This window comes from Hakea prostrata, chromosome 6, assembly GCF_041222555.1.
Source record: "Hakea prostrata isolate BN-2017 chromosome 6, UWA_Hpros_2, whole genome shotgun sequence".
Classification (NCBI taxonomy): Eukaryota; Viridiplantae; Streptophyta; class Magnoliopsida; order Proteales; family Proteaceae; genus Hakea; species Hakea prostrata.
In genome coordinates this window covers 27,425,908-27,440,527 of record NC_142605.1, presented here as the reverse complement: position 1 = coordinate 27,440,527, position 14,620 = coordinate 27,425,908, and the positions used below count along the sequence as shown (strand labels likewise).

At 34.0% G+C, this 14,620-nt stretch overlaps 2 protein-coding genes across 2 annotated transcripts; both read right to left on the bottom strand.

Moving 5' to 3' along the window:
- Positions 1–6,024: 6,024 nt before the first annotated feature.
- Positions 6,025–7,115, bottom strand: LOC149012989 (polygalacturonase-1 non-catalytic subunit beta-like). The gene is made up of 2 exons (XM_089157691.1): positions 7,098–7,115; positions 6,025–6,990 (listed from the first exon to the last, which is right to left on the bottom strand). Exons 1-2 carry the CDS (start codon positions 7,113–7,115, stop codon positions 6,025–6,027), a joined length of 984 nt encoding a protein of 327 aa, XP_089013817.1.
- Positions 7,116–8,600: 1,485 nt separating this feature from the next.
- LOC149012988 (ABC transporter C family member 3-like) lies at positions 8,601–14,620 on the bottom strand. The gene is given in 11 exon segments (XM_089160082.1): positions 8,601–8,701; positions 8,830–9,069; positions 9,176–9,239; positions 9,614–9,919; positions 10,055–10,263; positions 10,378–10,672; positions 11,271–11,359; positions 11,362–11,434; positions 11,526–12,176; positions 12,284–12,370; positions 12,692–14,620. Coding segments are annotated over 11 exon segments (4,044 nt in total).

Genomic DNA, 14,620 nt, shown 5'->3' with positions numbered 1-14,620 from the left:
GATGATGAAGGTTACAATAGCTTTACATTACCTAAAGTAGTGTTTGAAGCGATTGTATAACCCTAATTAATGTTTTATGTAATCTCACACTCTTATCTAATGTTTCTTATAAATCCAAACTCTACAAAACTTGTAATACAAGAGTTAAAGTTTAATTTAAGGAGAGCTCAATTGAGATAGAGATAGATCATACACACTTAAATTCGTGAGTAGAAGATGTATATATATTAATTGATTGAATTAGAACTTGAATATTTGAATTTGAATTACTAACTTTTTATATTAAAAACTTTACAACTTGTTGACACTTTAATCATAACTCAAACTTTTCTTGATGGGTTGAGATAAGATTAGTTTAGGATAGATTGCTTGATGTCATCTCTCTCCTTTCTCTTATTTTCAAACTCAACGCACTGTCTAACCTTATTTCAAGTTTTTAATATATGTTGGTGAGAAATAAAGGACTTTATTGAAAGGAAAACCTCTATTACAACCTAAACCTAGAAAATCAAACAGTAAAAGCAAGTAAATAAGGAGGTGGAGGGGAATTGATGGTTAAGAAAGCTTCTTGTGTAAGAGCACTATCCTTGGCTAATGAGTAGCCTTACGTAGAATGTGTAGATAGACTCAAAGGATTCTTTGAGGTGCAATATCTCTGCAACTATTGGGTATACCTTCCAAGGTGCATTCCAGAGGGGATTTTGTAGGATAAAAATGATCGCTTGGTAATCAGATACCACCTCAATGTTTGATAAGTTGAAGTCGATAGTCCAAATCAGTGCTTGACGAATGGCTAAGTCTTCTACCTTAAGGATATCCTGAGCTTCCACTCCTCGTCCAAAAAAAAACCTTGTGTCATTGGTAATCTCTCGCTATACCTCCATAACTTGCAGTTCGTCGATTCATGAAGAGGGGCACATCCACATTTAACTTGATCTGATGATATATAAGTGTCTCCCATTTAATGTTGTTATGGCATATGTGAGTGAGAGTTTCTTCTCTTTGCTCTGACAATAAAATTGAAGACCTTTCCAGATTTAAAATTGTGCCTGGGTAAGAGATATGTAGTCTCAGTGAATTCTATCAATTTGGTATAAACTTTCCAAAATAAGCTTTCTAATATATTCACATGAATATCGAGCAATCTCTACTGTTATTGATGGAGAAGCATCTGCCACATCAAGTTACTGCTGGTTCGGTGATAATCGAAAAGAAGGAAAAGAATAAAGAAATTCATTTTGCCTTTAACGTGCTCTTCTTATTAGACAACAGAAACGCAAAATTGACGAACTCAGAAATGCTCCAGTCTTGTTCACATATCTACTTAAATTGCCCCTCGTTTTGGGAACATCTTCTATATACTCCAAGGTTGATTAATTGCTTAGTAGATCATCTAGCAGAAGGAGCCAAAGTCAGTGGCGTGTATGATTCTTTGACCCATTGAATGAACAAATCTCCTAATGGAATTTTTCTTTTAATCTGGAACTTCTTCTCCATCTACGAACTTGACCATTAGGTAGTGTAGGCAAATACGTTGTATCAACAATCTTACTCTTCACACCTTCATCAATACATTCGTAGAACAAACAATATTAACTAGTTTATAACATGACAGTGGATTAGGTGTTAATTTATTTTCTTTGAGAGTTTAGGGAGGCTTCATGGAGAAACTTTTCTGCAGCCATCAAATGTGGAAGGTGTCAAAGTGTTAATTAAAGAACAGTATATGAGAAAGTATTGAGAAACTGTAATTTTATAGGAAGAAAATTTAGTAAAATATAAGAGAATACCAAACAACCCAGTGGGATTTGAGATGGACAACAGAATGAGATTTTTTTTTCTTGCTTGAGAAGGACATGGGGTTTAAATTATTCTTAATATGAACACCAAACTTGACAAGCAAGTAGATGACTTCAATTCCTATCTAACTTATGTAGACTTGATCTCAACATGATCATTCTTGTTCCATTTGCAAACTTGTAGTTCAATTTATTTTCACATGGAAAATATAACATCACAAAAATTAATTGATAGCTTAACTTTCGCATATTTAAGAAAATTTAAGTATATAAACCATGAAACCTATTATCGTGATCATACGACAATCAATATAGAGCTTGAAACTGAAAACTTCCACAAACATTTAATAAAAGTGATACCTCTCCATTCAGACAATCAGTTTTAATAGAGTGGTGCCCCTAGATGTTGGATCTTAGATGATTTGAATAAGTGAACCATAAAAAGTTTAAGGCACTAGAATTAGATAAAGGAGAAACATATTCTAACAAAAATACAAAATGAACCCAACCTTCCCTATTTGTAAGGTTTATTGCCATTTGTTTTCTTTGAGATTCCTAACTAATAACCAAAATGATGTTAGTATTTTCCTAAACAACACATTAATCAAAAAGTGGATTTCATGAAGTGTTGTTTGATTAAGAAAATTTATTTTTTGTGAAGAACTCAACCACACATTTTCGAGATCAGAATAACCTCCCATATGATTAGCTAAGGGTACCATTCAAATTGCCACTCTAAAAGATCTTTTGAGATCTTCATATCAAAACTCATGACCATATAAGAGAAAACTTAAGAGGAGAAATTTAATCTTAAACTAAAATTGGTAAGAACAATTTAGGTATAAAATAACTACTAGGAAAAGTTTGGTACGCCGCCAACAGTGTGACCACCATGTTCAAATTATAACTACTAGCATGCAATAATATAGATTTTACTCAAGAAAATTAATTTTAGTTTTGGTAGCCAGACATGCAAGCTTCTATTTTAGAAAAATTAATTATGAAAAAAAAGGCACATTGATTTGTAAGGTCTATAAATTCAAACACAACAGACCCTCTCCATGCATTAAACCATATTCATTGCTACAAAGGCAGAGACTTAACTCCTACCATGAATCCCATCCTCTTGCTTGGAGTTCTGATAGTATCATACTTCAATGTAAGTAAAATATATTATTATTATTATTATTTTTTTTTTCGAGTTAAAAGTTTTTCATTATACACATGTTGACTTAGTGTTTGTTTTTCTTGTTTAGACTTTCTTATTTAGTTGCTAATTTTCTAATGAAATTGCAGGGTTATCAAGCTGAAAATGCCTTCTCACAATATTGGGAAGAGCACATTAGTCTTTCACATGCTCCACATTTTCTCGCTGCTAAGGCTTCTCCGCTAAGCCTTCATCAAGAGACAATGTTTGCCGAGCTTATAGAGAAAAGACAATTAGTTTCCCAGCTTAGGTTATTTTGTGAGCAGGCTAATGCTGCTTGCTCTACAAATGCATTGGCGAAGATGACAAATGATACAACCCTACCCCCAATAGCCCCGTGGAATGATAAAAAAGAGAAATATGATGAAGCAAAGGAAACACCCTTGTCAATTTTGAGCCAAGGGGGTTTGCCATATTTTCGAGAGTCAATGGTGAAAGAGGGTAGTGTGATCGCTGTTCCTGATCTAAGAGATCCAATTGGATATGTTTCATTCTTGCCGCGATCTTTGGCAACCAAAATCCCATTTTCCTTAGCTCAAGTTGAGGATTTGAAGAAGCTTTTTGGTGTCATGGATAAATCAGAAATGGATAAGCATATTCAACAAAGTCTTGATGCATGCGAAAGGCCTGCTATTAGAGGTGAAGAAAGAACTTGTGCAGCTTCTGTTGAGGATCTCATTGATTTTGTCACTCAGAAATTAGGGCACCAAGTACGTGCATGGGGTACCGAGAGCATCGAAGGTTCATACGAGAACGCCACAATTGGAGCTGTAAAACTCATCGATGGAAATCTTGATGAACAAATAGCCTTATGTCATAGTTCACCATTCCTATTTCAAGTCTATTATTGTCATGTTCTACCAAAAGTAAAACTGTTTGCAGTTGATATACATGCCAAGAAGAAAGTGAATCATGCGATCATGACGTGCCACTATGATACATCAACCTGGAATCGAAACCATATTGCTTTTAAGCTGTTAGGTTTTGGCCCGGGCTTAATTGAAGTATGCCACTGGATTATTGAGAATGGAATTGTCTGGACAAAAACTCTAGCTTGAGCGCTATATTTGATGATTTGATTATCATCCATGGAAGTTTTATTAATGCTTATGTTATTTGAGCTGCTTCTGTTATTTGAGTAATAAAAGAATACCTGTTTTGGCTTCTTTTGTGTTTCTTTTTAGTTCTTAATAATTTTCCCCCTTTAATTTGTCCAACATAATGAATAGTAGAGCAAATTGCATATACTTTGGATTTATAAATTAACGTTTACATTCCTTGAGTTTTTTTTATTACAAACATCCTCCAGTGCATAACACCGTTAGTTTAATAAAAAACATATTTACCCTTAACTGAATTTTTTTTCAGAATTTTTTCATAAGTAAAATAAAATTGAAAATTTAACTAAAATCAGTTGTTGTAAAAAAAACATGTTTATCCTTAACTGATTTTTTTCAGAAAATCATAAGTAAAATAAAATTGAAAATTTTACTTAAAATCAGTTGTTGTAATCCTCCAAGGATATAGAATAGTGTTTCCCCTCTTCATTTTTTCCCTTCTTTCTTACGAGTTATAATGAAACGGTTTTTAGGTTTAAGGAAAAAAGTAAAAGAATTTGGAAAATATAATATAAGCTAAGTGATCATCACTTAATTACAATATAATGTGTAACAGTTAGCTAGGAGATATAAACGTAATCATATGCAAACTTAGGGGAATTAATAAAGATCTTCAGTCAACAGGTTTGCAATCCCTTGGCTCTGTGGCTGTGGCTTGGGTAAAGTATTCGAATGACCAGGTTTCATGCCTCTTCAATTGGAGTCGGACTCCTTGAAGGCTGTGAATCTTTTGGACTCTGGATGCGTGGATCGGAGTAGATTTGACAGGTTAATAGATGAGATTGGCTTGGTGCTTGATGGTGTGGATGGCATTAAGTGTTGTCACGTGGGATGTGACGCAAATAAGGCTGCCGATTGGATGTCTAAAATGACACTTAATCCTGAGTTTCTTCAATGTTCATTCAGAATGCTCCCTCAGCTTTGGAGGAAATTCTCATGGCGAATCGTATTTTTTGTCGTTTTTAGTACTCTTCTTGGGTCATTGACCTTGTATAGTGTAACAAAAAAAAAAAAAAACATAATGACAAGGGGACTAATGGTTGTCTTAATCAACTTGGGTGTGGCATCCATAATAGAAGATAACTCTAGGGACGTCATTGTAATTTCCCTTCCCTTTGAGTGCACACTATATTTAGCAAAGGACACATGCTGAGAAGTTGGCAGATGTTTAGCAATGGATGCAGTGATATCTAGGTGAATAGGTCAAGCTGAATGTTCTATAGCAACGGAAAACATCTGGCATGAACTAAAGAGTTTTCTTGCCGAATTCACCATCTTTAGAATCCGTCCCTAAAGAGGAAAAGGTCCGTTAGCAACGATAAGAGGGTACATTAGCAACGGTTCTATCGTTAATGTGTTGACTGTACCTTCGAATACATGGTGACCAAACGTGATCCCAAGCCTTCTTTGGCGATGGAAGGCCACATTACCGATGCTTATTTGTATAGATACAAGTCTAGGGTTTCCGCCTGTGGCCGTTCCATAAACAATGTGGTTGGTAAATGCAGATTCCAAATCTTCTTTCGTGACAAATGCACATTAGCGACGATTATTTGGGTCACATCAAACCCTAGGGTTTTTCCCAAAATGGCACAAGTTTTGCATTCCTTTTATAATACAATTTGCTTTAGTAGGCACTCAGTTGGAATAGGATTTTACTTGGTAGAAAATTGGATAGGGTCGAGTTGGGCAATTTTTTTTTTTTATCAAATTTTTTGCCGTCATCTTTTAATAATGTGGAAAATTGAATAAAAATGTTATACTGAAACTTGAACAACATAAAAAGTAACAAAGAGATTTTATTATTTAGCCTTCAAATAGCATAATTTAGGCAGCATAATGCAACACAAACAAGAAATCTAAAGAAAAATAAAACTTTATAGTAAAATGCTTAATTAATCTAGGGAATTTTTGTCCAAACTATTCCATTCTGGTTTATCCAATGACAAACTTCAATTAGGCCTGGACCAAAACCCAATAACTTAAAAGCAAGATGATTTGGAGACCAAGTTGATGTATCATAGTGGCATGCCATGATTACATGATTCACTTTCTTCTTAGCATGTATATCTACTGCATATACCTTTACTTTAGGTAAAATATGGCAATAGTAGATTTGATATATGAATGGTATACTATGACATAAGGCCGGTGGTTCAGAGAGGTTTCCATGTATAAGTTTTACAGCTCCAATTGTGACATTCTCATACGATCCTTCAACATTTTTAGTACTCCATATGTTTATATGGTGTCCTAACTTATCGACAACAAAATCAATGAGATCCTCAGCAGAATTCACACATGATCTTTGCTCCCCTTGAGTTTCACTCATCTCACATATCTTGAGGCTGCGTTCAATATAATCATCCATGTTTTCATCCACCACACCAAAAAGCTTCTTCAATTCTTCAACATGAGCAAATGAAAACGGGATTTTTGATGCTAAAGGACGTGGCAAGAATGATTTATATGATACATGGTCCCTTAAATCAGCAATGGGCATGAAACCACCCTCTTTCACCATTGACTGTCGAAAATATGACAATCCTCCTTGGCTAGCAATTGACAAGGGTATTTCATTTGGAGCATCATCATATTTATTTTTTTCACCGAAAAATGGGGCTATCGGTGGTAGAGTGGTATCGACTATTGCATTCTTAACCAATGCATTTGTAGAACAAGCAATATTAGCGAGTTTGCAAAATAATGTTAGGTGGGAATCCAATTCATTCTTTTCTATAAATTTTATGAACATTGCCACCTCCTCAGGGCTTAATGGGGAAGCTTTTGCAGCTATCAAATGTGGAGGATGTGAAGTAATATGCTTCTCCCAATATTGTAAGAATGCATTTTCAGCTTGAGAAACCTATGATTCCCCAGAAGAGAATGAACAACCAAATTAACATGATAAATCAAGAAAAACATTAAGCAAGTTGAGATGAATACATAAGAAAAAAGAAACATTTTACTTACACTGAAGTATGCTACCATCACAAGACCAAGCAACATAGTAAAATTTGTCATGGGGAATTGAAATGAGAAATGAAATGTGTGATTTATCGCACGGAAAGGAAAAGGATAGTGACCCTATATAGAGAAAACTTCGATACTACCAAGAAATAAAAGGGTGGGAATGAAATCGAAATATTCTAGATTAACATTTAATTATTTTTATCAGCTATACAATTCCACCGATAAAGCAATAACCTAATACACATAAGCCAAAATTTATCATATAGTTTAATTTAATCAAGAAGGTTTCCTTTTCTGCGAAGAATCTCAGTCATATATTTTTTGGATGATAATAACCTCTCATACACTTAGTTAAAGAAAAGGAAAAAAATTGTCGAAATTTTTGAGTTAAAGTGCACGACTATTGAAGGAAAACTTTAAGAGGTCAAGTTAGCTATTTCCTTGATTGGTTACAACAATTTAGAATAGAAAAGATAAATAAAATGTTATTCAAGGAAATATAGATAGTAAGAGGCTGCCCTGATATATTTTTGGCGTACCCAATGCACCAAGCTCCTGCCACTGAGGGTTCTACAGAGGATTGTGAAGTATACAGCCTCACCTTTGCTCTAAAAAAGAAGCTGTTTCCAAACAGAACACAAGATCACCTAATGACGATTTAACAACCTCATCATTGGACGAAGACCCACACTCAAAATATTAGGGCATCCCAGTTCAGTGCAACCTCCTTACATTTAAACATTAAAAAAAAAAAGGGATAATTACTATTGCCCCCTTGTACTTTGGTTTTATTACTAATCAAACCTCTTTCTTTATAAAATTACTGTTGCCCCCCCTCACTTCTAACGGTGTTAAATGGTTGTTAACATCACATATGTAATGTCTATTTTGCCCTTCATTAAAATTAATAAGTTAAAAATATATTACCCTCATTTTTAGAAACTATATTGAATGTCAATTATATTCTTAAAATCTTATATTTTACAATAAATTTTGGCTTTGGTGGGACCACACACTTTGTACATTGGTTAGCATATATTAGGAGATTTTCAATTTTCAACTTTGAATTACATTTGATATTTCCTAATATTTTAGTTTCTATTTTAAGTTTTATTTAATCACATATTTCCTTTATTCGGGAATTCTTTTTAGAGAAGAAAAATCAAGTCTTTTCTTTATTCGGTAGTTTCTTTTTAGAAAAGAAAATTTAATTTAAAGTTAATTTTTCTCTATAGTTAATTAAGGATAGCATTATAACTTGCAAAAGAGTAAATAAGTAAAGAGATAACTGTAAGGTTATTTTTGGGTTTTTGAAAAAATATATAGATGCCACATCATCAGTAAACTAACTGAGCTTAACGGAAGGGGGCATTAGTAATTTTAGACATAGTTAAAGGTTGGATTAGCAATTTTAAAAAGTAGAGGGGATAAAGTAGTAATAAAATCAGAGTACAGGGGGGCAACAGTAATTATCCCAAAAAAAAATCAATTAGTTCTTCAAATCTAGGAGTTACATCTTTGAGTATACTCTCTAACAAGCTTTGCAAATGATGATGACTTAATCTCTAATAATTTGGATGGAGAATCATATTCCAATATAAGACCTGTATACGACAATAAAACATGTCAGTCAAATTAAAGAAGACCAAGAAAAATGATGAGATGTCACACAATAAAATTCAGCTGGATCCATTTCCTTGTTGCTGTACGTACTTAATTATTAGTTACTAACCATTATCAAGAAGGGCAACTTTATCAATGTCAAGAATTGATGTTATCCTATGGGCGATTGTGATGATAGTAGATCCTACGAAGTGTTGTCCAATAGATTTTTGAATTAGATGATCAGTCGCAGTGTCTACTGATGCAGTAGCTTCATCAAGTACTAGCACTTTACTTTTTTTGAGCAATACCCGCCCTAAACAAGCTAATTGCCTTTGACCCATACTCCAATTTTCTCCATTCTCAACGACTGCAATAATCACCATATGATTTGAGTAATTCAAGATTTCATTTTGTTAAAATTTTCTTTTAATGATTATTTATTAAAAAAAAGAGAGGGTCAAATAGAAACTAACCTGCTGAATAAAGCTTCCTGTCCTTCTTTCTAACTTCATCACCAAGATGGCATTTGTCTAATGCCTAAAACCACGAGAAAGTTGATATTTCAAAATGACATTGAATGATTATCAAAGATGAGTAAACTTTAGGGAAAAAAAGGGAAAAAAAATCAAATGGTTAAGCAAGGGGGTGCCGCATGAAATTGGAAAACAAGGTTGGTAAAAATAGTAAAGCTGGCCTAAGATGATCCATCGCATGCACATGTAGCCCATTGACCAAAAACTACGAGGAGAAATGTATATCCAGCTTCACTATGATAATGATGTAACCACATTCTATAGTTCTCTTTTAACTAATGTAATCTCTTTGTCAATTAAAAAAAAAAAAATTAGTGGACATTTTCATTCTATCTATAATTGATTAAAGAATACTAACCAAATGAGAAACATCCTCACCTCCCAAATCTCTTCATCAGTGTACTCATCAAGAGGGTCAAGATTGCTTCTTATAGTTCCCTCAAACATTATTGGGTCTTGAGGGATAATACTCAGTCTTGACCTTAAGTCATGAAGGCCAATGTTGGCAATATTGATGTCATCTATTGAAATTTGACCAGCTACAGGTTCAATCATACGAAAAAGAGTTTGTATTAGTGTTGATTTACCGCTTCCTGTTCGCCCGACAATGCCAATCTTCATTCCGCCATGAAAAGTACATGAAAGACCCCTCAAGATAAGAGGAAGATGTGGGGCATATCGAACCTACAAGCATATTTAATAATTCAGATCGTTAAACCTACTAATATCCAATAGGGCAGGAAAACTAGGCAATAACATTAGGATTTAAAAGGTTGGTAAGAAAGACGAGATTAATAAGCAGATTAGAATGAAGAGTGCCTGTAAATCGATAATATCAATTTTTCCTTGTGATGGCCATTCACTGATTGGTCTATTTTCTTCTATTGTAAGAGAGGGTTCACTAGGGATGCACACATATTGTAGTATTCTCTCAACAGATATTATTTGTTTCTCCAGATTGCTAAGATCCCATATGACTGCATGCATACTAAAATCAAGTCCATAGGTGATTGCCAAGCCCACAACACCTTCAGAGAGAAAAAAAAACAAAACAAATAAATTTAAATTCATGATCTGCGTGAGTAATCAGTTACCGTTAAACAAAAAGGAGGATTTTATAAGATTCAAGTTTAAATTTTTACTTGGGCTGAGTACTTTCTTTGGCATTGAGATCAAGAAAACCATACATGCAACATACGTGATGGATGCTAACATATCCATACGGAAGCATAGCCACTCCATTGCACCCGACACATGAAATTTAATTCGATAATATTTGTCCACTAGCTTGAGGTATGTATCTATAAACCTCTCTTCTTGGTCAAAGCATCTGATTGTGGATGAACCCAAACTAGATTCAGAAAAATATTGAATAAGTGGAGCTTGATGTACTCCGACTAGCCGTACTAGTTCTCGCGCCGTAGATATGTAGTATTTCTACAAGAAAAAAATCACAAAATAAAAATAATGAAATGTAAAAAATGCATTATGAAAACATAGTTTTAAAAAAAGAAAGAAACATATATAACACTGAAGCTTAAGTTTTCTCAATAATGCTTATAGTTTTATGGTTTATCAGAAGTTGGTTGGATTAAATACTTTTCTGTCAGTCATATGCTAAATTTTTATTCTCAATAAACTTAGATAATCTCTTTAACTAACATGAACATAATTATATTAAAAAGTTCATGGTTTTCTATTTCTTTTAGCCATTTTAATTAAACCATGTTTGCAAGTTTTAAATTTATCAAGAAACCCATCAGCTCATATCCTTTTTCTTAACAACTATACAGTAGCATACCTGAAAATTTTTACATATACTCTTTATAAATTCACAAGGAAAAAATAACTTTAAACCACTACTTTACGCCCAAGAATAAATCTGTCCTCTACCAAATCAATATTTATTTATCATAATTCGGAAATTACAGCAAGCTTGAATCGACTTATATTTAATCTTTATTAAATATGGAAGAAAAAAAAAAATACTAGAATTTCATGTAATTTTGGATAGTCTAAGAAGTTAGAGAGTAACCTGATACCAAAAGCATGTCATAGTCATAGGAACAAAAACTATTAACATTTGCCATGAAACTTGTGACATACAGCTGTATGTGCCAAAAGTGCAATAAATGAAATGAGAACTTCTTCAATTTGATGTGGAATAGATGTGTCAACTGCACTTTGGTCTAGAGATGCCTGCATGGAAATTTGTTTTTGAAAATAATTAATATTGTATCTTGGTTAAATAAAATCATTTAATCCCAAGAGCAATTAAGATCAAACTAACCCGATTTAGAATCCTCCCACTCGGGGTAGAATCAAAAAATGATAAGGGGGCACGGAAGACAGACATATGCATTTTGTTGAACAGTAGAGTGGATGTCTTGTATCCAATGGTAACTATGAGCATAGACCTTATAAGTGCAAAAATAGTGCCTCCAAGTGTCAAAGAAACATAAACAAAAATGATTGTGGATCCACTAATATATGGCTCCATATCCTCTGAATCAGGAGCAACTGACACCATCCAATAACTACTAATTACTCGAAGAAATTGAAAGATAATTTGTGCTATCAGTATTAGTGGTACAAAACCCCCTTTGTAAGCCATAGTAATATACTTCCAATAAAATGAAAGGCTAACTTCACCCTTTTCCCTCTCTTCTTCTTGGACAAGTTGTCCTTGTGGTTCTGCTACTTTTTTTGTTTCGTCATTGTTGGATTCAATTTTCTCATCTTCTTGAATAGACTTCTCATTGCATAACATATTGTAATTATCTTCCTCACCATTAACTAAGTTATCCAAATCTTTATGTTCAATAAAATTAAGTTTTGCCAACGCATCCTTGTGTGGAGACATTAACTCCATAAAGTCACTTCCCATACTAAGAAGTTCTTCGTACTTTCCAGACTGAGTAATCCTACCATCTTTCATAACCTGCCAAATAAGATAACATAAAATAGCTACTCTCAAACTATGTTGGAGGATTTATTGTTAAGGGAAACAAAAGAAAAAAGAAAAAAAAGAGGCTAGAATATTCTCACCAAAATTAGATCAGCAGAAGTTAAAAATTCTAACTGGTGTGTAACATAGATCACTGTTTTCGAACTCAATATGTTCAATATACATTCCTGCCACAAAAGTTCAAATATCCACATCAATTAGGCACTAAAAAAAGTATTCTACCTGCTCGAGAAAACCGAATAGGTTTTTTTTTTGATAGTAAGAAAACCAAATTTTGTGTTGTGTGTAACAATACAAAATCAAAATAGAGGTTTTCTATAAGAACATTCATTTTAAATATCATATTTGTGCATTTCTTTGTTAAAAAAAAAAAAAAAAAAACCACAGCTCCATTGTCCCACCTTAATTTTAAGTAAACCCAATTTCTACTAAAAACATTATAATATAACAAATGAAAGCTTTAGTAGCGAAGGGTAAAGAGAAGTTACCTTAAATAAATGAGTTCCTGTATGAGCATCTGTTGCACTAAAAGGATCATCTAGTAGATAAATATCAGCATCATGGTACATAGCACGTGCAACCTGGATTCGTTGCTTTTGCCCACCACTCAAGTTGACTCCTCTATCTCCTATAATAGTTTGGTCCCCAAAAGCAAATAATTCTACGTCCTTGTTCATTGAACATGCTTTAAGAATCATCTCATACCTTTCCTTGTCCATCTTCTTACCAAACAAAATATTGTCTATTATTTTACCACTTTGTATCCAAGGTGATTGTGCAACATAAGCCTTCATGCCATTCAACTTAATAGCTCCAGATACCTTTGGCACTTCCCCTAATATGCATGAAAGTAGACTTGATTTGCCTGACCCAATAGAACCACAAATAGCCACTTTCATACCACGGTATACTTGAAAATTAAGATCTTTCAATGTGAGATTTGATGAATAGATATCCCAAGAGAAATTTCCATCAACTATCTCAACTACAATATCATTACAATTTCTTGGAAGGTTTTGTACTACATCTGGATTAATATAATCAAGACAAAGGAATGAGGCTATCCTATCAAGGGAAACTTTAGTCTGAACAATAGTGGATATTGTGTCTGGGAGATTATATATAGGCCATTGTAATATATCGAATGTCGCAAGTGCAGATAGAATCTTCCCCGACTCTAATGGAGTTCCCATAAATACACAAAACCCAAAAGTAACCATGGATACAAATAGGGGAGTACACAAGTTCAAAAAGCCAGTCAGAGCAGACGTATAAAGTAACCTTTTTAGCCATCTTGTTTCAAACTTTCTAAGCTCAATTATCTTAGCAAAGAACTTCATTTCCCAACCTTGGAGTTTCAAAATCCGTATATTCCTCAAAGCCTCAGACATCGCGTTCATCCTTTGATCTTTTGAATCCATGAATTCCCTTTGAAATTTTCCCTCTAGTTTTCCTAGTGGAAAATTTGCCAACATCAAAATTATTGTGGCAACCAAAGCTACAAGTGAACCATGCCCGAGATTTTTATACAAAATTAACAATGCTAAAGTAACTTGAAGAGGCACCCTCCATATATCGTGCAAGTACCAACTGAAAAAGCCAATCCTCTGTACATCAACGCTCATCAAATTGATGTTCTCCCCACTAGTATGGCCTTGCTTTGCTAAGTTTGAAAGCTTGAGACTTTTCTTAAAAATTATTGTGGACAAGGCAGCACGAGCATTGTTTCCCATAACTCTCAATTGGAAGTGCAAATGTCTTTGTGATAGACATTTTATGAGCTTTGAGAGAAAGAAAATAAACAGTAACATATGGCACTTATACTTTATTTGATGAGGGCTACTGAGATATTGGACAAAAGTGTCAATAAGGTAGGGTCCAACATAAGAAGCAAATGTGCTTATAATATAGAATAGGGCTGTCGATAGAATTTCTCTCCATGTCGAGAGAACTAAAGCCTTCATTAGCTTTAGTGTGCTTACTTGAGTAACGTCACCACTGTCACTACCATCATATTCAAGTTTGTTTCCAAACCGAGCGAAGACCACATGAGCACTGTTACAATTGGGAAGCTGTGGGACATCTTCCAGGTCAATTGTCTTTTTATACCCAAGTGCAAGCAAAGGGCCCATCCAAGTGAAAGTAAATATACTAAGAAGACTTGCATTTGCATATGCACTCTCTCTAGCAACCCTTGATACTTGTCCATCATCACTATCTTTTGTATCATACTCAGTTTGCAAAAGAGGCTCCGAGAGATTAAAAAAATCACCTTCTTGACCCTTACGATAGAACCAACCATAACAAAAGAAGAACCCAGTGTTGATGGACACAATATCGGAAACCCATAGTATCAACCGTAAGGATGAATGTTTCCAATGTAAATCGAGATGTATAACAAGATAAGAGCAAGACAT